At 58.7% G+C, this 23,530-nt stretch overlaps 2 protein-coding genes across 2 annotated transcripts; both read right to left on the reverse strand.

Moving 5' to 3' along the window:
* Window positions 1-760: 760 nt before the first annotated feature.
* GOT2 (glutamic-oxaloacetic transaminase 2) lies at window positions 761-13,353 on the reverse strand. The gene is made up of 10 exons (XM_054200176.1): window positions 13,195-13,353; window positions 7,556-7,712; window positions 5,917-6,045; window positions 5,475-5,534; window positions 5,192-5,353; window positions 4,903-5,007; window positions 3,834-3,984; window positions 3,403-3,568; window positions 2,314-2,464; window positions 761-1,822 (listed from the first exon to the last, which is right to left on the reverse strand). The coding sequence occupies exons 1-10, from the start codon at window positions 13,254-13,256 to the stop codon at window positions 1,700-1,702; spliced, it is 1,266 nt and encodes a 421-aa protein (XP_054056151.1). The 5' UTR covers window positions 13,257-13,353; the 3' UTR covers window positions 761-1,699.
* Window positions 13,354-15,118: 1,765 nt separating this feature from the next.
* CALB2 (calbindin 2) lies at window positions 15,119-21,826 on the reverse strand. The gene is made up of 11 exons (XM_054199926.1): window positions 21,725-21,826; window positions 18,603-18,679; window positions 18,322-18,411; window positions 18,073-18,153; window positions 17,202-17,258; window positions 17,024-17,101; window positions 16,820-16,875; window positions 16,575-16,614; window positions 16,396-16,449; window positions 16,130-16,201; window positions 15,119-15,487 (listed from the first exon to the last, which is right to left on the reverse strand). The coding sequence occupies exons 1-11, from the start codon at window positions 21,813-21,815 to the stop codon at window positions 15,371-15,373; spliced, it is 813 nt and encodes a 270-aa protein (XP_054055901.1). The 5' UTR covers window positions 21,816-21,826; the 3' UTR covers window positions 15,119-15,370.
* Between the last annotated feature and the right edge of the window lie 1,704 nt (window positions 21,827-23,530).

The raw sequence follows: 23,530 nt of genomic DNA on the forward strand, positions 1-23,530 counted from the left end.
CACTGGACTCTCCAGCAGTTCCCTGTTGCTCTTGAACCGGGGAACCCAGCACTGGACACAGCACTCCAGATGTGGCCTCATCAGGGCAGAGTAGAGGAGGAGGATGACCTCCCTCTATCTGCTGGCCACGCTCTTTTTAATGCGCCCTTAGTTGTTGCCCTTGAAGTGCAAAGGGTCTGTCAGAGAGCAGCAAGGGGGCTCCAGCCCTCCCTGTCCTGCACAAGCAGCTCCTCTGCACTAGATGGGCCCGTCCCAGCTCCCAGGAGAACACGGCTGCTCTGGGCAGGAATGAGAAACGAAGACTACTCTGCTAAATGCCTCGGTACGGCTGCAGAGGGGAAAGGTGCCAGCAGATGGAGAAAGCTCACACAGACCGAGATAAACCCCCCCCCGCCCAGGACCACCTAAGGAGGGACCTTTGCCTGCTGTAAACTCCTTTGTGCTCCAGTGGCCAGGCACAGGGCAGACAGCCCTTGGGAATTCATGTTCTCCCCAGTGATGCCCACGTTCAACCCCGCAGGCTTCAATTTCAGCTCCGTGACACTGAGTCCCACCTGGGGCAGCCTCAGCCCACCCCCCCTCCCAGTGCTGCTGGGGCACAGGGAGCGGGGAACTGCCTTCTCTCCGGGTAGGATGCTCTGGAGATGAGCGTTTCACTGGCCATACAAGATCCCCTGCACTGGCACATCCCTGAGAGGGAACATTCGGTGCACGGAAGGAACAGGATCCAGCTGCACGATGAGAGGAGGAAGTCCCCAGCTCAACACAGCCGTGCACCACTTTATTTGGATTAAAAATCAGAGCCCAGTGAGTCACGGGGCCTCAGGGACACTCAGTTCAAAAGGACAGAATGCTTTTTGAGTCGGCAGCTCTGACTTCCCCCAGGAATCTTTCCCTCCTGTTTTCTGGTGTCACCAGAGCAGCTGAGGGACACCTCATGCGAGGGTGGACACAGCAGGGCCCACCTCTTGGCTCATGGCTGTGGGGGACAGGAACGGGGAGAAGCAGAGACCAACAGAGAGCAGTTTTCAGAGGAGGTTCTTATTGGGGGTTGGGGGGGGTAAGAAACTGTTTTGCCCCAGGGCGGGGGAGTGAAGTCAGGAGAACCAGGGACACTGCCCCCCACACCATTGCCACTGTGAATTACACCTGAAAGGAGATTCCCAGATGGAAAAGAGCAAAGCCACCAATGGAACAGATTTTAGTAGTGAGAAGTCCTCAGAGCTGGTTGTCGGAGGGCAACTTTGGTGCTGCCCAGCCCACGGGACGGAGCCTGCTGGCAGCAGGGATGGGCCGAGGATGTGGCAGGGGTGTACCTGAGCAGCCCTCCCAGCTCCCCGCCTGCCGCCTCACAAAGCCTTCTCATGGAGAAACCAGCGTGGGGAAGCCTTTGGTGCCTACGCCGGTAGGATGGCAGTGCTAAGCATTTGCTTCCTCCAGCGCGGATGGGTGCTGGGGCTGATGGACAAAGGATGGACAGCAGGGGACAAGGGCTGTGCCGAGCAGGAGCCAGCAATGATGTCCCTGCTCCACAACACAGGGTGGTTTTCACTAGGCTTCTACAACAACTCATCTACAAGATACATTCAGCAGCGGCGTCAAGTGCTGTGGTTGGAAGTATTCTGCTTGTTTCCTTTCCCTCCCCATCTTCGACCGGTGGGGAAGGGAAGGCCACCGGCTCCAGGGCACACCTTTGTCTTTACTTTGTGACTTGATGGATGGCATGAGCCAGGTAACCTACATTGCCCGACGTAACTCCCGCCACAGAGATTCGTCCGTCCTTTGTCATATAGATGGAGAACTCCTTGGTCAGCCGCTCCACCTGGAGGGGGAAAGAGCAGAGTTCAAACCGCAGCCAACTTCTAATCTGTTAGCAGAGTGCAAATTTACCCAGTTTGCCAGAACTGAAAGGGAACTGGGAGCCAGCAGACATGGCATCCCACCACCTGCAGAGCCAGCAGTGCCACCCTGTAAACCAAGAGATGCTACTCAGCTCCGGGCAACACACGAACACTGCAGATGTTCAGCCAGGAGGGTCACCTCACTTGAGCTGACCTTTAAAGTCACCTCAGAGGGGCACCAAGCAACTCCTTCCTTTGACAGATAAGCAGGCCATGTCTGCTTTCAACCTCCATAAGCACAGCAGGGAGCAAAACAAGACATGGATCCCCATGAGGCTCCAGCGTGGTGGGCTTGGAGGATGTTCCTCCTAGAGGAAGAGCTGCCCACAAAGGCTCATTTTGGCACCCGCAGTCAATATCTTACTGAGCAGGACTGCAAACAACACCTTGAGACCACAGGAACTGCGTTTACCTGCTCAGGCTTCAGCCCAGTGAAGCAGAACATGCCGATCTGGTCAGTGATGTGCTGCCAGTTGTGGGAGGATCCCTCTTTCTTGAGGTTGGACACCAGCTGCGTCCGCATGCTGATGATCCGGTCGGCCATGCCCTTCACCTCCACGAGCCTGAGAAGCCAACCCAGGAACCATCAGAGCAGGGCTGGGACACACCAATTCCCTGCCTACCAGGAATCAACCCCCTCCACCTGGAAGAGCCTCGTACCCCAAAAACACGGGGGATGCAGATAAGCAAAGACCAGAGAGCATGAACCTGTAGCTCCAGCTGGGGAGCTGCTTCTTTCTCCCAGGATCTGAAGATGACGGCTATTTATTTATACCATGGCTGTTGGACACTACTACCAGACCATCGGCACCTCTCGCTTCCAAAAGCCACGGGTGAGTAGGAGGCCCCATGGCAGCGCTACCTAAACCTCTGATATGTCCCAGCGCAGGCAGACATGCCCTGCTCCAAGGCAAGCACAGCTAGGAGATGTCTCTGCTGGGCCCTGGATCAGGCACCAGCATCAGCCTGCCAAAGGAACGCAGCTCCCAGCGAGGCCACCGCACACTGCCAGCCTTTGTTCTGCCAGGCCAGCTGCCAGCAGGGACTCACCACCACGGGGCTGGGAGAGCAGCACAGGCTGATGCCAGGAAGCAGGCTTAGGGCACGAGGGTTACATTCCTGCGTCTCATTCACAGGGGGCTTACGCTTCCAGTTCCTCTGTGTGAGACATACTATGTGGCTACAATGCTTTTCGTCTGTCTTCTCTACTCCTTGGGTAGGCAGCTCCTGCAGTGCTCAATCCCAAGGGAGCTTTACCTCCTCCTTTACAGTGTTTTCTGCCTTGGTAACACAAGGGAAACCTGTTTGTGTCAGGCTGGATTGGTACCAGCTGATGCCAGGACACGAGCAGGGATTTCTCCAGAGGAAAGGGGTGGTGCAGGGTTGTGACTGTACCCCTGAAGCTGAGCTGCCCACGACAGCAGCAGGCAGTAAGCACCACACAGGGCTGCCAAAGAGACCTCGCGTCTCGCTGTCGTGAGCGTCAGGGTTTCCCTCTTACCATTCCTTCCGCAGGTCAGGGGTGTTCAGGATGATAGAGGCGATGCGAGCTCCATTCAGGGGTGGGTTGGAGTACATGGGGCGGATGAGGATCTTCAGCTGCGATTCGACCCTCTTGGCTTCCTCTGCATCACTGCAGACCACCGTGAAGGCACCCGCACGCTCTCCTAAAAGAGGGAGGGGGCAATCAGGTCCCAGCCTCTGCCCTTGGATACCCAGGGCTGAGGCAGGACTTATCCAAATGCCACACAGCTTTAGCAGAGCCCTGCTCTCGACAAGGGTCTCCTTCTCGAGTGGGTTGTCTCCTGTGCCTTGATCAGTGCTGCAGGATGAATGCAGGCAGCAGAAGGACACCAGCTACTAAAGCCCAGAGGCAGCGGGGTCCCTCCACAGCCTGGATGAAACCATTTCCACACCACTTGCCCTACTCACCATACAGCCCCATGTTCTTGGCATAGGACTGCGACAAGACGACGTTGATGCCCTGCTCGATGAAATGCCGCACAGCCCAGGCATCCCGGTTGATGTCCCCACTGGCAAAACCCTGGTAGGCCATGTCAAAGTACACGAGGAGGTTTCGTTTCTGCCAGCAAAGAGGGGAGAGAGCGTCAGAGGAGCTGAACACCCCTCCAGGGAGCACGGCAGCAGGCTGTAAAGAGCCATGCAGGCAGTTCTCCTCCACAAGTAGTACCATTCCCCTTCGTTTGCCACAGGGAAGGCAGCCCAAACCCCACAGCTACCCACCACACATCAAAACGGCAAGTCAAGACCCTCCCAGTGCATTTATGGGCTGTGCAGTCTGACCCAGGAGACAGAATTGGATTCACCAGTAATAAATTATTCCATTTCGGTGTCTCCTGTATTATCAGTTTCCAGGAAAACCACCTGGGAAGTCTTTAGGCAGGTGCCAGCCCCTCCAACGCCTCCGGGCAGATAACCCAGCCACACTGCCCCTCAGTCAAGAGATCCACAGGAATCCGGAGGCCCCAGAGGCCACTTGGATATCTACCAATTCTAAGGACACTACTATGGCCAGGCATCCTCAAGCCAAACAAATTTCACTGGCTACAGCTCAAGGGAGGAGAGGGGGCAGCAGGGAGGAAGAGAGGGATGAAGGAAGAACATGCCCCTATCTGTTTCCAGCCGAAGCTTGCAAGAAGACACCGGCCACATGGAAGATCTTCTGGCATTTTTATTACACCAGCACTGGGAGCCACCTTCCAGTTATCACAGCTCACTCTGCCGACCCTGTTACTCTCCTTTCAGGTCTCCCTACCCCAGGTTCCTGGAAAGGAGCCAGCAGAAGGTCTAACGGTCAGCTAGAAGCTTTATGGGTGCGCTTGTCTGGCTCCTGTCTTCAGTACAGGAACATGACACCCATCCCGGCTTCAGGGAAGGGAGTAACCTTATAGCGCAGTGAAGACCAGACACCACCCATGAAAGCCCAGAGATGTGGTTTCCCGGGAAGTGCACAGTGCCCCTAGGACACTCTACTGCTCACCTTCACCAAAGCCGCCAACTCCTTCCATTGCTCCTGCCGGGGATCCACCCCAGTGGGGTTGTGAGCACAAGCATGCAAGAGGATGATGCTCTTCTCTGGAATTTTCTACGGAAGATGTTACAGAGAATGAATTATTAATGACATCTGAGCACTCTCCTCAGCTGTCTTGCCCTCGACAGCTTAGACACGCTCTGCAAGGCTTCTAGCTGTGATTTGGTGCCTTCAGGCATCGTATTTAGGCCATCTGCCCACAGCACCTCCTTGCTTCCAGGCACGAAAGGCAACTCACGGAAATGTCATCCATGGCTCCAGAGAAGTCAAGGCTGCACGTCTTGGGGTCGTAGTAGCGGTAAGCCTGAAGCTGCATGCCAGCATCACGGAAAATGGGTGTGTGATTGCCCCAGGATGGTTTGGGTAGATACACATCACGGCTAGACTTGAAGAACCGTTGCTGTTCAAGAGAAAGACAGAGCGTTCAAAAAGGTTGAACAGATTAAAGCAGTTAGAAAACTCCAAAGATTCAGCTCCGGTCAGAAGATGTCCTTTCTTTCCCCCACTGGCCAGGGACTCACCAAAAAGTTGGCTCCGATTCGCAGAGATCCAGTCCCAGAAATACCCTGCACAGTGACGTACTGCAAGGGAAGAAACAAATACACGAATCTGAGCAGCCATGATATGACACAGGGAAGAGCCCTGTCACTACATCAGCTTTAACAGAAGCACACCTCTGCGACAGCTCACCCAAACAAGGACATGGGGCTGGAGGGGACCACGTGGGTCAGCAACTCCAGTTACAGGGCAGGGAGCTGGGACCCCTGGTAAGGTCAAATCCCCTCCTCAGCAAGGGCTGTTTCACCCCAGCCTTCAGAAGAAGCAGTTAGCCTTGGGTCTGGCCAGCTTGCAACTCAGAGGCATGAGGACCCCTGCCAGTCCTTCCACTTTTGCTGGGCACCCACGTACCCACCACGCGTCAGACAGCGCTGCCCACCCCCTGCTTCCCAGCCCGCTCCTTACCCGGCCGCTCTTGAAAGCCTCACTGTTTTCACCCAGAGCCAGTTCTGCGGATGCCCGGGTGAAATCTGCCAGCCCCGCAATGGGCAAATACTCCTTGTCCATCTTCTTGGATGCTATCATGGCCTCCGCCTGGGAAGGAAGACAGACATTCAGCAAGGAAGGCATCGCCGTGGAGGGGATGGTGGGCAGCTCAAGGTCGCTTCTCTTCACATTTGCTCAATTAAGAGGGGCAAAGGTTGGTTTACAGGAGCTTCCCTTCAGACATCAGGGCTCATTCAAAGCCAGGGCAGCAGTAAACATTTCAGGTGACACTCAGCTTTTACCATAGCGCAAGGTGCCTAGCGGCCACCAGAGCCCTCAGTGGGTGCCAGCATTGGCACAACAGAGCCAGGAAACCCGGTGCCAGGGGCAAGCACCGCTTCCAGCCCGTGACAAGTCAACGCTGCTGCACAAGGACGCACGTTTCTTTGCCCAAGTAGGAACTGTCCTGCAGGAAGGCGAGACTTGACTGTTACTGAAAGGCAGAGATTGTCTCTCCATAGGGAGACATCCCAAAAGCAGGGAGGGCAGCAAGCCCTTTGCAGAGCCTCGTCATGCTGGGAGTATTATTGAACTAGATGGAGCAGGTTAAAAAAATAATCCATAAACCTCAGGCGATTTTGAAAGCAGCCTGTCTGAAAGCTAACTCACCCAACCCTTAGACATGGCTCCCCCCAGCTTTGCTAATCTCTACTTCTTTCAAGCAGATCTCGAATCAGAAACCAGTCCAAGTCCCTACCTAGCACAGAATCAGAGAGCGGAACCAAGAACAGCAGAGAAGGAGACACGCTGAGGAAAAAAAAAACAGTGACGGGGACATCTGGAGTGCTCCGGGAACCCTATTTGTGCTCCCAGGGTAGTGGGACAGATCATGGCAGATTCACATACCACCAGGAAGCTGTTCCTGTGACACCACCCAGGCTCCCGGTTGTGACCCAGCTGCAATACATGCTGGCATAGGGAGAGTGAGGGCAAGGGGTGGATTTAAACCCCAAACTGATGAGAAACATGGACAACGCACCCTCCCTACGCCAAGGAGACCAGCCAGTCAATCTGTGTGCCAGCTATTTAACAGCCTATTTCTACGCTTGCAGCCCTGAAAGGCTCCGTAATCCCCTCAAGGGCAGTGTCCACATCCAGCTCCCTGGGCTGAAGTTTTAGACTGGCTTATGGAGAAACTGGTAACAACGGCTCAGCAGAATTTCTAAGACTAATCCATTAAGGGGACAATGTCAGCTCTTTCCTCCCATGTGGGCTGGCCCAGGGAACACCAGCCTATTCAAGAAACACCTTGAAGTTCCGAGGACAGCTGGGTTGGAGAGCTCGCGGAAGTCAGCAACAAATTAGATTTACCTGGATGGGAACAGGGCACGTATTCCCTGTTTTATCCCCCTACTGCTTAACAACCGGTTCTGTTGTGTCTCAGAAGCATTAGTACTGCTAAGGAAGACATGCAGGAACACGGTCCTGCTCTGTTAGAGACAAAGTTTATTCTAAGGACCAACAGGCAAACCTTGCCTAGAGGCTTTCCCCTTCCCTGAACCCCCAGGGTGCCCCACAGCCGGATCCGGCCCTGCCCAGCAGCCAGCACCAGGCTCACCTTGCGAACACAGTTCAGGACGTAAGGCTTCCCATTGTCATCCCGGTACGCCCCCACACCCAGGTTCATCTTCTTGGAGTTGGTGTCGCGCTTGAAAGCTTCTGTCACCCCCAGGATGGGGTCGGGGGGACCCATCTCCACGTGGGACCACCATGAGCTGAAAGGGAAAAAAAGAAGCTAAAAATTAGGCTTGAGAACTGGGCAAGGACGTGCACCAACATGGATAGAAAGCCTCAAAGGAAATCTAGTCTTTAAACCGCTGGAAAAGGTACAAGCAGCGCTAAGAGAATTAGCCCGGGGAAAAAAAACAAAAAAAACTCCATTATGCTCCATGATTTTCACGTTGCAGAACAGGCAGAGAGCCTCGGTTCACCATGGCTGATAACAACTGACCCCGTCCAAGTCATTAATGCCTAGAAATGGCCCTGCTTGCCTTATGTGCGACACCAGAAAGGCCCCAGGACCACAAGCCTTAAACTCTTATGCTCTGGCCAAGTGCTGCCTCTTCACAGCCTACATGCGGGATCACCTAAGTTAGTCCCCTCCAGGGAACCTTGGCCAGACCCAGGCAATTGCACAAAGGATGAATATGGAACCTGTTCCAAACTCCTGGAGGGGCTTTTGTGCATGAAAATTAATCCGCTCTTCCCACAACCCTGGCTGACTTAATGCAGATATTTCCCTTCCCTGCCCTACAAACTCTGCCTCACTCGAAGAGGGAGATGTCATAGCCAAACGCTGTTTTCCTGGAAATAGCAGAGGACACTTTCTTCCCAGTGTGGCAAGTGACAAGCTCTTCCGTGAAGGCTCCTTCCCTTGCAGTCAAGTAGCGTTAGGAGCTTTGCTCTCCACTCCCCAGCAGCTGCTCTGCAAACCTGCCCTTTTGGCAGGACATCCTGAAGATGGAGAGGCTCTCTTAATGTCAAGGGCAGACCAGGCCGGTGCTATAAAAAGAAACCCGTTATTCTCTCTTTGGCCACAGCCTCTGCCCAGTCCCACGTCCGGATTTGTAGACGATGCAAGAGAAGAGGTGTGCTGGTTTTTAACCTGCCTGACAGGGAGCTACGGCTGTAACAGCCCCCTCCTGAAGGCAGGATCACTAAAGAAGAGGACTCCGCACATCTGTGAGCACTCTGATTCACAGGCGCTTACTCAGATCCCAGAGCTTGATGGGGGACAAAGCATGCAGCACAAGGTAGATTTGGTTTATCTCCTCTGGGACAGGATTCAATCTTGATTGTTAAAGGAGAAACATAGAGCGAGACGGCTCCCGCAGGTAATGCTGCTGCTCACGTGAAGATAACAAGCTTTCCCAAGCCGGGAATGCTGTCCTGGGGCTGGATCCTGCCCCAGGCAATGCAGGCAGCCTGGAGCCAGCCCCAGGACAGACAGACCTCCGGCTGCACGATGTGGTGACAGACACAGCACAGCTGAAGGCAGCAGGACGAGGCGGGTTAAGGAAGCTCAAACGCCACATGATCAGCAGAACTCACAAAATCATCTTCCTCCTCCACTCTGCCCCTGTTTTGGGGCCATTTAGACCCGGTTTAGCCACGACGTAAACATACTTTGCACTAGCACGTGTATGTAGACTGAATCTCATCGGAGCCCCAAACATCATTTGACGTCTTCAGACTTAACTGCTCTTTCCATCGGCACAGTATTTCTGAGTAAAAAGCCTCACTTTCTCCTCTTGATGGGCCCTGTGAAAAAAAGGGCAGCAAACACGTACGAGGCAGAGCCACCTCGGGTAGTTTAAAAATGGAAGATGTGCTTAGCATTTTCTAGACCACTAACAAGTCTTAATTACCGCTCTGGTTAAGTACAGGATCAACACAGAAAGGAGGATGAGTCAGTTGTGCCAGCAACACACACCCTGCAGAGAGGGAGCCATGGAGGCGGGGGGGAGCCAACCTGAGCAGGACGTGCCGAGGGGGCTGTCGGGGCAAAAACCAGCTGCAGGTTCAGGCAGCATCCAGTGCTGCTTCAGGAAAACCTCTCCTCAGCAATGGAGGGGCAGGGGAAGACAAAAATACACTCTGCACAGGAGCATATCTCTCCCCAGTTTACCTGGTCTAAGGTTATTTTGGTATGGAGGGCTGCAGGAGCCCGGCCATCTATTTTAAAGAGCTGCTGCTTTTAAGATGGTGACGGCACCTTCTTTCTGCGGGGCTTTTCACCAAGCGGCTTACAGTGTTTTGGGTATTTAGGTCCCGATCCTGCACACACTTAAGCAGGTCACTGGGCTCTAATAATGCTGCAATTAATGCTGATCCTGTGGGCATTTACCTAAGCTGCAGCACTCCGGAGAGTCAAGTACTTTCGTTCTGAGCCAGTCTTTCTATCGGCTTAAGGCAGCGAAGGGTAGGTTTAGGACTGATTTTCCCGTTCTCAGCCTGAAGGTTTTCAGGCGAAGGCAAAAGAAAGACTCCTCTGCCATTTCCAGGGAGACAGGAGAAAAAAGCCCAGGCTGAGTTGTCCAAACACTTCAGGATAGCCAAGAGATGGCAGAGGCAAAGCTTTCTAGACAGGGGTTTGGGAGATCTTCTAGGGATCCACGGTCACAAGTCCTAACGCACCACTACCCCTATGTTACTGTAACATCGTTGTCTCTGCACTGCGTTATATTTTATTTTGAGCTGTTAAAAGCGTCTTGAATAAAGGTCAAAGTTATAAACTGCACATCCCCTCTGCCAGGCTGGAGGTATTTCAGTGTGGAAAACGAAACGAAGGCAAGTTTAAGCTGGGGTTGAACTACCTGAGGGATACCCGATGTAGGCCAAAGAAAACATGTTCTCCAGCTATGGGACTCGAACACGGGTGGCCAAGTCAGAGTTTAGATGCCAAGCAGACCTGGTATTTAAGTAGTCTCCGTACTCTTCAGCCAGACTGGTCTTCCGAGCCGGTTCAATGCCCAGCTGCAACGCAGCGTGACAGATGGGGCGAGAAGGTAGGAAAATGCACCAGGAACTCTGCATAAACCAGCAACACCCTTCAAAAACGTAGGTGGAACTTATGGCCCGAGCTGCAGAGACCTAAGAGCATGCTCATGGCCTCAAGCCAAGCCCAGAAAGCAAGTTTTCCTGTAGGTAAGCAAGTGTTCACAAGTCCAGTCAAGGTTTCCATTGTGAAGAGGCCAATCCATGTCCCCTGAGGGACAAGCACATAAGATACTGGATTTGAAACCCTCTGCCAAAGGCCCTGCAGCAGCTCTGCAAGCCAGAGCGGAGGGGCCAAAGGCGAAGCTGTCCGGATACCACAGCTAAAGCAAATATTTGCACAAGAACAATGCCAACAGGCTGCTGGCTACTACCGTCCTTTCAAGCCTAAAAATTCATTGCTCCAGTCAGCTGCGGTAAGCTTCCCACTGAGAAAAGCATTTAAAATAGCTGTCTGGTGATACATCAGAGCAGCAGACTGAGTTACCACCTGAATTAGCATTTGTTTGTCAAGGCAGCCATTTTGACCGTTTCCTATCTCTTACCCTCTGTCCCGATTTCGATGCTAACAGCTCCCAGTTGCTGAAGATAAGGGACAATCAAACTGCTAATCGCTGCTTGGCATCCACACCGTGCACGTGAAAACTGAGGGCTGTGCACAAAGGCTCTTTTCTTACACTAGGGATGGTCTGCGTCTCTTTTAGGTGACCTAGATTCAACAGGGTAATTTATGCTTTGCTGTTTAACAAACTTGAGAAAAGCAAAGCTATCGCCAGCGAGCTTGTATACCTTTCGCAGGCTCACTATAGTCCAAGGGCAGAAAACACAAGTTCTAGATGCCTGCTCCTCCGTAGCTGCTGAGGAGAGCCAGAGGGCTGCCTCAGAAGAAGTAGGGGCTGGGAGCATTCATCTCACAAGGTATTGAGAGGCCATGTTGGAGAGAAGAGGATTAATCAATATCTAATAACCTTCTTTAGCTGCTGGAATGGCGAAATAAAAACCCACTGCTTTCCTGCACTGACAAGGGCAAGGAACGGTTTCTTAAAGCTTCCTGACGTGGCACAGGCCAGGAGCCAAAGGTCCCTGGAGAGCAGCAAGGCCTTGCCCAGACTCCTTTGCACGCTCTTGCTCCTTGGCCACCGGGCCACGGTGGCATCCCACGCTAGCGCCCTGTGGCTCTCAGGTCACCTGTACTTCGTGGAGTTTTTCTGGGCTTTTCACAGGGCTCCAGCTGCACCCAGCGTCCTTCCACCCATCCTTCTGCTGGCTTCAGAGTCAGGGCAGTCCAGAGATCCCAGTGCAGAACTGGTCCTCGCTCCCGTCCCGCTCATGTCAGGTTTTGCACACCCAGAGGTAGGGCTCTAACACAGACGGCACTGCACACTGTCAGCACAGCCCCATTTCATGGGGAACGGGGCCCCTGCAGACCCGCCACACAGTGCATAATTCCCAGCCCCATTTCATGGTCCGTGGGGGTCCCTTTGGTCCCGCTACATGGTGTGTGACAGGCAGCGGGACCCCAGCCCCATTTCGCAGTGCACAGGTCCTTTGTGCCCTGTCACGGTGCATGCCCCCAGCAGCACCCCAGACCTGCTTCTGGGTGCAGAGGCTCCTTCGGCCCCATTGCAGCACCCAAGCAGCACCACACCACCAGCAGCACCCATGTCCCACCACACAGGATGCCCCCGGCCCCATTTCTTGGTTCACACCACCAGCAGCACGCTGGCCACAGTGCAGAGGATGCTCCCGGCCCTATTGCATGGTGCAGGTGCTCCCCCCCCTCCCCGCCAGCCCCGCTGCACACCACCAGCAGCACCCCAGCCCCATTTCTCGGGGCACAGGGCCTCCAGACCCGTTTCTCAGGGTGCAGGGTCCCCAGCCCCGCTGCTCAGTGAAGAGGGTCCCCCCCCAGCCCCACTTCCTAGGACGCAGGGGCCCCAGCCGGTTTCTCAGTGCACAGGGCCCCTGCCGGGGCTCCATTTCCCCGGGCACAAGGTCCCCAGCCCCATTTCTAGGAGCTCAGGGTGCGCCCACGGCCCCACTTCCCGGGGCCCAGGACTCCCTCCCTCCCCCCCGGCCCCGCTTCCCGCGATGCAGGGACCCCAGACGGTTTTATCGAGGCACAGGTTCCCTCCGGCCCCGTTTCCCGGGGCGTAGGGCTCCCCCCGACCCCACTGCTCGGTGCACAAAGCCCCTCCGGCCCCGTTTCCCGGTGCGCAGGGTCCCCCCGCCCCAGGACCCCGCTTCTCCGGGGGCAAGGGCCCCAGACGGTTTCCCGGTGCCAAGGGCCACCCTCGACCCCGTTTCCCCGGGCACAGGGACCCCCTAGCCCCGTTTCCCGGTGCCCAGGCCCCCCCGGCCCCGTCGCTCGGTCCATGCCGGCCCCGCGCCCTCCACGGCGGTTCCTCAAGGGCAGGCTGGCGGTGGGCGCCGGGCCCCGGCGGCAGCCAATCAGAACGCAAGAAGGCGCCGCGCGCCCCCCGACTCACCGCAACCCCCAGCCAATCCCAGCGCCGTTACCATGGCAACACCCCCCTTCCCCAACGGCCGACGTCACCGGCCGCCCCTACGGGCTCCGGGCAGGGACACGCTTCCTCCCCGCAGCCCCCCGCCCCGCCCGCCTCACGGGGACACCGGGCCCGGAGGCGGGAAATTCCCCTTCCGCCAGCCCCGGGGGCCGAGCCGCCCCTCAGGCCTCACCTGGCGCGGGCGGCGGCGAAGCGCGGGGCGGTGAGGAGCCGGCTGGTGTGCAGGAGAGCCATGGCGGCGAGCGGCGACCGGGGTCTGGCGAGCGGACACCTCTACGCGCTGCCGCCGGGCTGACGCCCCGCCCCGCGCATGCGCCCCGCCCCGCGCCGCCTCACGGCCGCACGCGCCCCCTGGCGGACGGGAGGGCTCCCTGCAGCCGCGCCGTCCCGGGTCGTTCCGGGCCGTTCCGGGCTGTACTGGGCTGTACTAGGATATGGAGGACTCGACTGGGACGCGCTGGGCTGTACTGGGCTGTCTTGTACCAGGCTGTACTGGGCAGTATTGGGATATAGAGGACTGAGCTGCACCATGTTAGCCTGTACGGGGCCGTACTGGGCTGTACTGGCATGTGGAGGGCTCGGCTGGGACGCGGTGGATTGCACTGGGCTGTACTGGGCTGTGGAGGACTCAACTGGGATGCAGCGGGCCACACTGGGCTGTACTGGGATATGGAAGGCTCAACTCGAACGCCATGGATCGCACTGGGCTGTACAGGGCTGTACTGGGATGTGGAGGACTCAACTGGGACATGGTGGGCCGCACTGGGCTGTACTGGTCCGTCTTGTACCAGGCTGTACTGGGCCATACTGGGTTATAGAGGACTATGCTGCACCATACTAGACTGTATAGTGCTCAATAGGGCTGTACTGGGCTGTGGAGGGCTCGACTGGGACATGGTGGGCCACACTGGGCTGTACTGGGATACGGAAGGCTTGACTCGGATGCGGTGGATCACACTGGGCTGTACCAGTCCATCTTGTACCAGGCTGTAGTGGGCCATACTGGGATAGTGAGGGCTGTGCTGCACCATATTAGGCTGTACTGGGATGCAGAGGGCTTGACTGCGACATGGTGGGCCGCACTGGGCAGTACTAGGATACGGAGGGCTCAACTGAGATGCACTGGGCTGCATGGGGCTGTACTGGGACGTGGTGGGCCACATGGGGCTGTACTGGGGCATACTGGGACATAGGGGACAGTGCTGCACCATACTAGGCTGTACAGGGCTGTACTGGGGTATGGAGGCCTTGACTGGGAAGCAGTGGGCTGTACTGGGATATGAAGGACTTGACTGGGATGCTGTGGGCCACACCGGGCTGTACTGGTCCATCTTGTACCAGGCTGTACTGGGGCGTACTGGGATGTAGAGGACTGTGCTGCACCATACTAGGCTGGTGCTTCGTTGTATAGGGCTATACAGCACCGTATGGGACCATACAGGTCTGTACAAGGTGGTATTGGGCCATACTGGGCTGTACTGGGCTATACTGGGTTGTACTTGGCCATATGGAGGCATAGAGGGCTGTATTGGGCCATACTGGGCTATACAGGGTTGTACTGGTCTGTACGTAGCCATTTAGGACTGCATTGAGCCACACTGGGCTGTACAGGGTTGTGCTGAACCATACTGGGCCATATAGGACTGTATTGCGCCATACTGGGATGTATAGGGTTGTCCGGGGCCAGATTGGTCTGTACAGGATTGTACTGGGCCATACTGGATTATACTAGGCTGTACATGGCCATATAGGACTGCACTGCACGATACTGGTCTGTACTGAGCCATACTGGGCTGTATAGGGCTGTACTGGGCCATACTGGGCTGTACTTGGCCATACAGGACCCTACTGCGTTATTCTGGGCTATACAGGGCTGAACTGGGCCATACTGGGCAGTAGAGGGGCTGTCCCACCCCCCCATACCCCCCACCCACGCCTGCACCCTGTTCCCACCAACACCCGTGGCAGGGGCCGGGGGGGGGGGCTCACCTTGAAGCCAGCACCTCCAGGTAGTCACTGGGAGTAACTGGGAGTAACTGGGAGGGCCTCCGGTCTAGCAGTACTCCACTTTATTTGTAAACTCTTCTTTGGTAAACGATAAAAACTCAAGACTAAATGAACGAAAATGAACACCCCCCCCAAAAAAAATTATATATAATTAAACCAACCAGGCGGATGGGGGCAAAAGAAATAAAGAGTTTTTCCCCCCAAAGTGGGATTTTAACCATCTACAGCAAACTCAAGAGCTGCTGGGGGGGCAGCTGGGTGCTCCAGCAGTTGGGTGCTCCCCCGTTGTGCTCGTTTTTAGGGAGGAAGAGGCGGAAACGTTGGGCGCGGGAGGGGGGGTCCTACATGGGGGGCTCGTTGCAGAGGACGATCTCCAGTTCCTTGCGGTAGAGTTTGCCCCCGTCGGAGAGGTTCATGATGCTCTTCCTGTAGTTGGTGAGCTGCTGGATGTTCATCTCCTGCAAGGAATGGGGTGGGGGGGGTGGGGGGGGGCTGGGAACCCCGTTTCTCCCTGGGGGGGACCCCCAAGCTGGGACATCCCCCTGCAGCTCCCCCCATGGGGACACAGGGTTGGCATCTGGACCAGCATGTCTCCTGGTCCCCATGGAGCAGGGACACAGGGGGTGGAAGATGCTGCTGGGAGAGGGGAGGAGGCATGGGGGGGGGCGTTGGGGGGATCTAGGGGGGGCTGAATACCCCATTTCTCCCTAGGGGGCACCCCCAGGCTGGGACACTCCCCCACCAGCTCTCCCATGGGGACATCTGGACCAGCATCTCTCCTGGTCCCCAGGACAATGGGGCCACGTAGGGTGGAGGATGCTGCTGGGAGAGGGAAGGAGGCATGGGGGGGCCTGGAGGGGGCTAGGTACCCCATTTCATCCTGGGGGGTACCCCCAGGCTGGGTTCCCCCCTGTCCCAGCTCCCCCATGGGGACACAGGGTTGGCATCTGGACCAGCATCTCCCCTGGTCCCCAGGACAAGGGGGACATGTAGGGTGGAGGATGCTGCTGGGAGAGAGGAGGGGGCATCGGGGCGGGGGGGGGGGGGGGGGGAGGCCCAGGCTCCGTCCCCCCCCGCCTGCCCTTCTCTTCCCCACTTACTTTCTTATTCTTCTCGTACAGGTCTTTCAAAAGCGCGTCCAGCTCGTTCTCGTCAATGAAGCCGCTTCCATCCTGGATAACGAGGAGGCACATCCGCAGGGGAGGAAGGACAAGAGCCAGGGCACCCCCCCCGATCTGACTCCAGCGCCCCCAGAGCCAGACCAGGGCGGGGAACTGACCCAACCAAAACCAGGTAGTTTGGGATTTGGGCTTTTTTGGGGGGAGTTGTATTTATTTGGGGCAGTTTCTGTGCCGCGGCTCCCTACCTTGTCGTAGAAGGTGAAGATGGCATTGAACTCCTCGGAGGACAGCTTCATCCCCTAGGCAGGGCAAGGGACACCACCGCGTGAGGGAGGGGACAGAGCCAGGCAACAGGAATGTTTTGCTTTTGGTTTTGTTTTGGTTTTGTTTGGTTTTTTTTTATAAATTATCATTTTTGTTTTACCTGAAACTTCAGAAGGAAGTTTTCTTGCACAGGCAAAAGTCTGGAAAAGGAGAAGGGCAGGGATGAGCGGGAAGCAGCTGGGAAAAGACACTTTTTTTTTTTTTTTAATTCAAAAATGACTTTTTGCTCAGAAAGAAAAGCAAATTAAAGAGGAAAACAGTTTTTCTCGGAAGCTGGAGCAGACTCTTCCCAGACGGGAGCGTTTCGGGTTGTCTTGTCCCCCTCCTCGCCACCCGTGTCCTTACCGGGACATCTCCGAGAGGCCCAGCTTCCCATCGCCGTTCATGTCGAACATCCGCAGCTGCGGGGACACAAGTGGCACCCAGTCACCCATTGCCTCCTCCTCCCTCCCACCCGCCGGGGGGTGGCAGGACCCCCTGGGAAGGGGACATGTCCTGCCCTGGGGGGGGGTAGACCATGGTCCCCCAGGACCCGGAGGTCCCACTTACGATGGTCTGCGTGTACTCCTGCAGCTTGGGCTCGTCGTAGGGCCGGTTCGCCTTCTTCAGCAGGTCCGACAAGAAGCCCTGGAAGGAGAGGGCATGGCTGGGCTGTCCCCGTGTCCCCGGCGGGGACGTCCCACCCTTGGGGGACCTGTCCCAGCCCACCCCTGTGCCCATCACCCACCTTGAGCTCGTTGGCTTCGATGTAGCCGCTGCGGTCCGTGTCGTACCTGCGCCAAGCCTGCGAAGCAGCCCACCCACATTAGCGTGGGCTGGCACCCCCCGTCCCCTCCACCGACACGTGTGTGTCCCCATGTCTGCCTGCCTGCAGCATTCCCCAGCCCCCCCCCCAGCTCCGATCCCGGCTCATGGTGGCCCCAGCGGTGCCACCCGCTGTCCCTTGGGGCTGGATGCTTTTGTTCAGCCCCGTGCCAGGAGTTCAAGCGCCATTTTCCTCACCCCGCCACGCAAGGCCAGGCTTTAATATTTAATTACCTCCCCCAATTAAACAATAGCACCCACTTACCCCCACCTCATGCCACGGGGCGCTCATCTTTCAGCCATCGCCTCCACCTTGGTTTAATTTTCCAAGCGCAAGCTCTGTCCCCCCCTGCCCTGGGATGCTGCACGTCCCCCTCCACCCCCAGACGCATTTCGGTCCCCATCGGCGATTTGTCCCCCCCGCCGTGGATGGGTTTCACCCCGTTCAAGGGCACGGTGAGGTTTTGGGGTGGCGTCTGCTTCAGCACATCCCTCAAACGCCCCCCCTGGATGGGGGAATTTACAGAAATGGCTCCAAATCCCCGTAGCTCACCTCGCCTGGAGACCGGGACGAGGTGCCCGAGGAGCACTGAGGACTGGGAAAACTCACCACGCTCCCGCTCTCCCCCACCAACCCAGCACCAGCCACACCAGGACGTCCCACCTCGCTTCTTTCCCGATGCCGAGGCAAAGCCAAGAGTTTGGGGGAGACCCGAGGCGGGGGTTTGGGCAATGCCAGCTCCCAGTTGTTTCTCCAGGGTGGAGCCAGGCACTGGGGACCGAATCCTGCTCACCTCCATGAACTCCGAGCTGGAGCCCACGTGCTGGCGGAAACACAGCAGGAAATTCTCCTCCGTGGGCAGGATCTGGGCCAGCTGTGGGGAACACGAGCATCAGGGGGGAACACGAGCCTCCCGGGGGTGGGAGGACCTCGAGCATCCTGAGAGGAAGCACCTTGAGCATCCCGGGGGAGGGGGAATGAGGAGCATCCCAGGGGGAGGACCACGAGCATCCCGGGTGTCCGCGGGGCCAGCACCACTCACCTCCGCCATCTCGATTTTGCCATCTGCATTTTTATCGTACTTGTGCATGAACTCCTTCATCTTGTCACCCAAGTTGTCATTCTTGGAGTCCTGCCGGCAAGGAGAGGGGATGGGACCATATACCCCCCCTCCCCGTACCAGTGCACACCCCCCCACTTCCCTCCCGGAGGCGCCCTGGTCCCGCTCGCTCGTCGGTGCCATTCCCAACGCTGATATGGGCCTGAACCCTCGGGCAGGAGGGAACGGGCGAAGGAAGGAGCAAAACCAGGAGAGGCCCTTACCACACCCGCCCCCTTCCTCGCGCTTTCCAGCTCCTGGAAGAAGTTTTCCAGCTCTTTGCCTTCGATGTAGCCATTTCCTGGGGAAGGAAAAAATGCCATTAAACCCCCCACCCCCGTCTCAGAGGGCGGGATGCTCCCCGGGATGCAGCGCTTGTCCCCCTCCGCATGGGGACACGGCTCCCAGGCGACCGTGGCAGCAAAGAAATGCCAATGAGTGTTACGCAAACCCGAATTTGCGGAGAGCCGGAGCCCCCCTCCGTGTTGTCGCAGGGGGCTTTGTCCCCATCCCCGTCGCAGGGGACTTTGTCCCCGTCCCGGTGTTTGCCGCATTTTCAGCATCTGATGCTGTAACCGGGTGGTTTAATTCAATCTCTCCTTCCTGAGCATCCCCTAACCAGGGCTGCGACCGCTGCAGGGGGCCAGCCAGGGCAAAGAGGGAGCAGGGACATGGCACCCGGCACAGCATCACCCCCCCGGCCTGGGGTCAGCCCCCCAGGCAGGTCTCCCGAGGTGGCCAGGGGCTCAGGAAAGTCCCTGTCCCACGTGCCGTCCCCCCCCGCCCTCACTGCTGATATCTGTGCCGAGCTGTGGGTCCTACGGAACCCAGGGTATCCACAGCTCTTCCCTGCTCACGGGATGCTCGGCGGCAGGACCCACGGCTCAGCCAGGACCCCACCAGCCATCGCTCCCTCCGCAGTGGCCCTTGGTGGCTTCGAGGAGGCGACCGGCTGCAGGGGACCGCAGTGAGGACATCAGCTCCTCAGCCCTGCCACCACCCTGATAGAAATCCTCCCTCCTGCCAACATCTGGGCACAGCCGGGGAATGCAGCCCCCAGGGAGCTTCCTCACGGGCATCCCCCCCAAACCCCCTCCCCATTTCAGCCTCTGGAGGCTCGGAGCACAGCGCCCTGCTCTGTGCCACCTCCGGCAGCATCACCCCTGGGCTCCCCGGCAGCGTCTCCTCCCCGCTACGAGGCAGAGGCTGGGAATAACCCATCCACATCCCAGCTGGAAGCGCCTGGGAAAGTCCCAGGGCACCTTCCTCATTGATGGCCCCATCCCAAGGGAGGAGCAGCATCTCTGCCCCCCCACGGGGGGCTCGGGCGATGGCGGGGGTGCGGGTGTGAACCGCCGAGGGACTTGGTTTTCCACTCCCTTTCCCAGGGGCTTTGGTTTTGCGGGCACGGGAGAGCTCCAAGCTCCTTTGAATTCAGTTGGAAAAAAAAACCAAACATCATCAAGAGTTTTGAGCCAGGAAAAAGAATAACGCCAAGAAAAGGCCGGTCGCTTGGTTTTCCCCAAGCGGCAGCTTGGACAGGTCTGATCCGTGTCCGCAGCGCGGCGGGGTGCGGAGCAGCATGGAAAATCCCCTCCGGAGAGACACGGCTGGTCCGTGCAGCTGCACCTCGGAGCTTCCCTGCACTGTGCAGCCACGGGACAACCGTGGCTGGCAAAGCGAGGATGTCAAAGACACCCAAGGGGACATCTCTGGGGCCCGAGGAGCCGTAAGGGGGAGTGGGTGAAAGCCCCGTCGTGGGGGGTGTAAGCGCAGAGAAGAGCTTGGGTGACACAGCCCCATCTGGGTCCCTCCGTCGCCCCGTGGCCCCGTCTGTGTCCCTCCATCGCCCCGCGCCCATCGGCTGAGCACCGTCCTCATCAAGGCCACCATCTCCCCCGCCGTCCGAGCCCCTCCTTGGCTGGGCGCCTGCCGTGCCGCAGCCTTGCCCTGCCCGGGGGCGGCGGGCCAAACTGGATCCCTGCCTGCCTCGGTGTTTGGGAGATGACGGAGCGCATCCAAGGGCGCAGCGGGACGCGCTGCCGGAATGCAGTTGGATGCCCACGGCAGGAGCTGCCTACTCCCGCCGGGGTGCCACCGTCCCACCTTCCCCAGCCCCTCAGCTGCTCCGGCGCTAGCTCCAGTGGTCACCGGGAAAGCCGTGCCTGTGTCCCCTGGGGCTGCAGGAGGGGACCCGATGGCGCGGGCAGGAGGGCACCCAGCGCTGGCAGAGCTTTTGCTCCAGCAGCGCAGCTGGGGACACTGCGTGACACAGTTCCCAGGAGGGTTTTGGTCCCCAAACCTCCCCTGGGGGACAGGAGACCCGGGGAAGGACAGGAGCTTTCCCCTGGGCTGCTGTCCCCCGTGGGCTGAGCCTCCTTCTCTGCACCACGGCGCTGAAATAAACTATTTTCCCACCAAAACGATGCTGTTTTTTTGCATTCCCTCCCCCTGCCCCCTTTTTGGGGCTGGACGTAATAGGGAGCAGGGGTGGCATGCCCAGCTGTGGCTCTGTGGGGAGGTGACATCCCCACTGGGGACACAGCTGCTGCCACAGCATCCCCGAGGAGAGGTTTTAGGGGGCTGGGGAGCAGGCAGGGGGGGATGGAGGGGGGGCCCTTCCTCACCCCCGCTCTGGGCAAGGGACACCCCCTTCTGTCACCCTCCACCTCCAGGGCAAGGGGGTGGCCCTGGGGGCCAGGCTGGTGGCAACGAGACAACACCTCCAGGCAGCCCAGGTGCCAAGCATGGGCCACTGTGGAGGCAGGGGGGGACGGAGGGGGCTGATGGTGGGCACTGGGCAAGGGTTTCTCGGGGTGGGGGGACCACACCGGGGAGGGCAGGACCCCCCGGCCAGCACCCAGAGGTGACACCAGCCCTGAGGGACCCTCGGGGGGGGGGAACCAACGAAGGAGACGAGGGGGTCAACATCCCAGAGGCTGGGGAGGAGGGTCCTGGGCGGGGGGGGGGGGGGGCAGTGCTGGATGCTTCCCATCCTTTCCCGACGGGGAGGTCCTGGAGGGGAGGGGGCGATCGTCCCCTCGATCCTGGAGCTCCCCCCGACGGGGCTCTCCATCATCCCGGGGCTCTCCATCGCCCCGGGGAGGATGTCCATCGCCTCGGGGCGGCGGGGGGGGGTCTCCATCACCCCCGGGCTGCGGTGGCGGAGGCTCTACCTCCTCCTCCGGGCTCCCCTCGACGGGATGTCCGGGGACTCTCCACGGTCGTCGTCCCCCCCCTCCCGCCCCACGCTCCCGGGGATGCTCAGCCCGGTGCCCTCCCCGCCGGTTTCGGGACGGGTGTGCGTGTGCGTGTCACGGCGGGTCCCCCGCGCCCCGGGACTGACCGTCCGCGTCGAAGTGTCGCCAGACGTCGAGGAACTGGGAGGCGGTGAGCTCGGCCAGGTGGAGGTGCGGGGCCTGCTGCGGGCCGGCCATCTCCCGCTGCCGCCGCCGCCGCCGCTGCCACCGCCGCCCGCCCGCCGCCGCCTTTTATACCCGCCGCCGCCGGCGCCCCACCCCCCGCCGCCGCCAGGGGGCGCCCCTGCCCCGGGACACAGGGCGGGCACCGGTGTTGTGGGGGGGGCGGGCAGCGGGACACAGGCACCGCCGTGGCGGGAGGGGGGACGGGACAGGGACATGGGGACACCCGGACACCAGCACCGTCACTGGGGCGGGCACCGGGACACCGGGACATGGGAACATCGGGGCCGGCGGGGGCAGCACTGAGCACTGCGGGGGGCAGCCCGCACCACTTGTCCCTGTCTTGTCATCTACCACTGCCCTATGTCACTTACCCCTGGCCTACGTCACCTGCCCTGCTTGATGCCACCTTCCCCTGCCCCATCACCTCCCCCTGCCCTATGTCACCTGCCCTGCACGATGTCACCTACCCCTGCCCCGTGCCACCTACCCTTGCCCTATGTCACCCCCCTGGCCCCTTGTCACCTCCCCCTGCCCTATGTCACCTGCCCTGCACGATGTCACCTACCCCTGCCCTATGTCCCCTACCCCTGCCCCGTGCCACCTACCTTTGCCCTATGTCACCCCCCTGGCCCCTTGTCACCTACCCCTGCCCCATGCCACCTACCCTTGCCCTATGTCACCTGCCCTGCACGATGTCATTTGCCCCTGCCCCATGACACCTTCCCCTGCCCCAGGTCATCTACCTCTGCCCTGTGCCACCTACCCCTGCCCCATCACCTATCCTTGTCCTATGCCACCTACCCCTGTCCTGTGCCACCTACCCCTGTCCTATGTCACCTACCTCTGCCCCATGTCATCTACTGCTGCCCCTTGCCACCTTCCCTTGCCCCGCGTCACTTACCCTGTGTCACCTACCCCTTCCCTGTGCCACCCCCTGCCCCTTGTCACCTACCCCTGTCCTGACACTTAGCCCTGCCTTGTCCCCCTGCCACCTCCTCCTGCCTGTCACTCCATCCCTTCCGTGAGTCCCTGCATCCCTTCCTGTGCCACCCAGCCCTCGTCTACATCACACAGCCCCACTGTCACTGCATCTGTGCATCTTGTCACTGTCCCCCTGCCTCGCTGGGCTTCTGATGGCAGCTCATGACTTGCTGTTCTCGGCAGGAGGAGCAGGACGGAGGCAGCCCCAGTGCCACCGAGGGACCGTGCCATGGCCGCAGTGGGGCTGTCACCCGTGACCCATGGCTGGGGACATGAAATCTGGACACCGCTCCCCTCTTTTGGAGGAAAAACCAGGGAACCCTGGGATCAAGGCTTCTCCATCCCTGCAGGAGGGGGTCTCCTGGGAGGGCCAGGAGCGATGCTCGGCCCAAAAAGGGACGTTTCTCCCCCCGTCTCCCCTTGCCGCCCGCTGGCTCCTCAGGGGATTTCCTTTTCCCAAGTTTTCCCAAACAGCAGGGAAATTTCCAGGCCCAAACAAACAGCCCCACGTGGGGTTTGTCACCGGCTCCAGCGCAGCCTGCCCAGGGGAAGCGTTGCCATGGCTACGGGGATGGGGATGGGGGGGGAAATATAATTCAGCTCCAGTGAGAAGTCTTGGCCGATAGAAGTGCTTAATTAAAGATGAGAAGAAAGCCGGAAAGTTCAGCCGTGCGCAGAGTAGAGACGCAATTGGCAGCAGGCAGCTGCGGGGAGTTATCCGGGGGACTGCCCGTCCTGGCTGCCGC

This window comes from Rissa tridactyla, chromosome 4 (assembly GCF_028500815.1).
Source record: "Rissa tridactyla isolate bRisTri1 chromosome 4, bRisTri1.patW.cur.20221130, whole genome shotgun sequence".
Lineage (NCBI taxonomy): Eukaryota > Metazoa > Chordata > Aves > Charadriiformes > Laridae > Rissa > Rissa tridactyla.

What these genes read in the sequence shown, in the direction of transcription:
- CALB2 (XM_054199926.1), bottom strand. Translation starts at nt 21,815, where the DNA reads ATGGCCGGCCCGCAGCAGGCCCCGCACCTCCACCTGGCCGAGCTCACC. An exon ending in CCAGCTCGGAGTTCATGGAG is followed by an intron (nt 17,259 to 18,072) that starts GTGAGCAGGATT and finishes GCTGCTTCGCAG; the next exon opens with GCTTGGCGCAGGTACGACAC. An exon ending in TCTTCACCTTCTACGACAAG is followed by an intron (nt 16,202 to 16,395) that starts GTAGGGAGCCGC and finishes CTCGTTATCCAG; the next exon opens with GATGGAAGCGGCTTCATTGA.
- GOT2 (XM_054200176.1), bottom strand. Translation starts at nt 13,256, where the DNA reads ATGGCTCTCCTGCACACCAGCCGGCTCCTCACCGCCCCGCGCTTCGCC. An exon ending in TTCGCCGCCGCCCGCGCCAG is followed by an intron (nt 7,713 to 13,194) that starts GTGAGGCCTGAG and finishes TTTCCCTTTCAG; the next exon opens with CTCATGGTGGTCCCACGTGG. An exon ending in CTGGGCTGAAGCCTGAGCAG is followed by an intron (nt 1,823 to 2,313) that starts GTAAACGCAGTT and finishes TTCCCCCTCCAG; the next exon opens with GTGGAGCGGCTGACCAAGGA.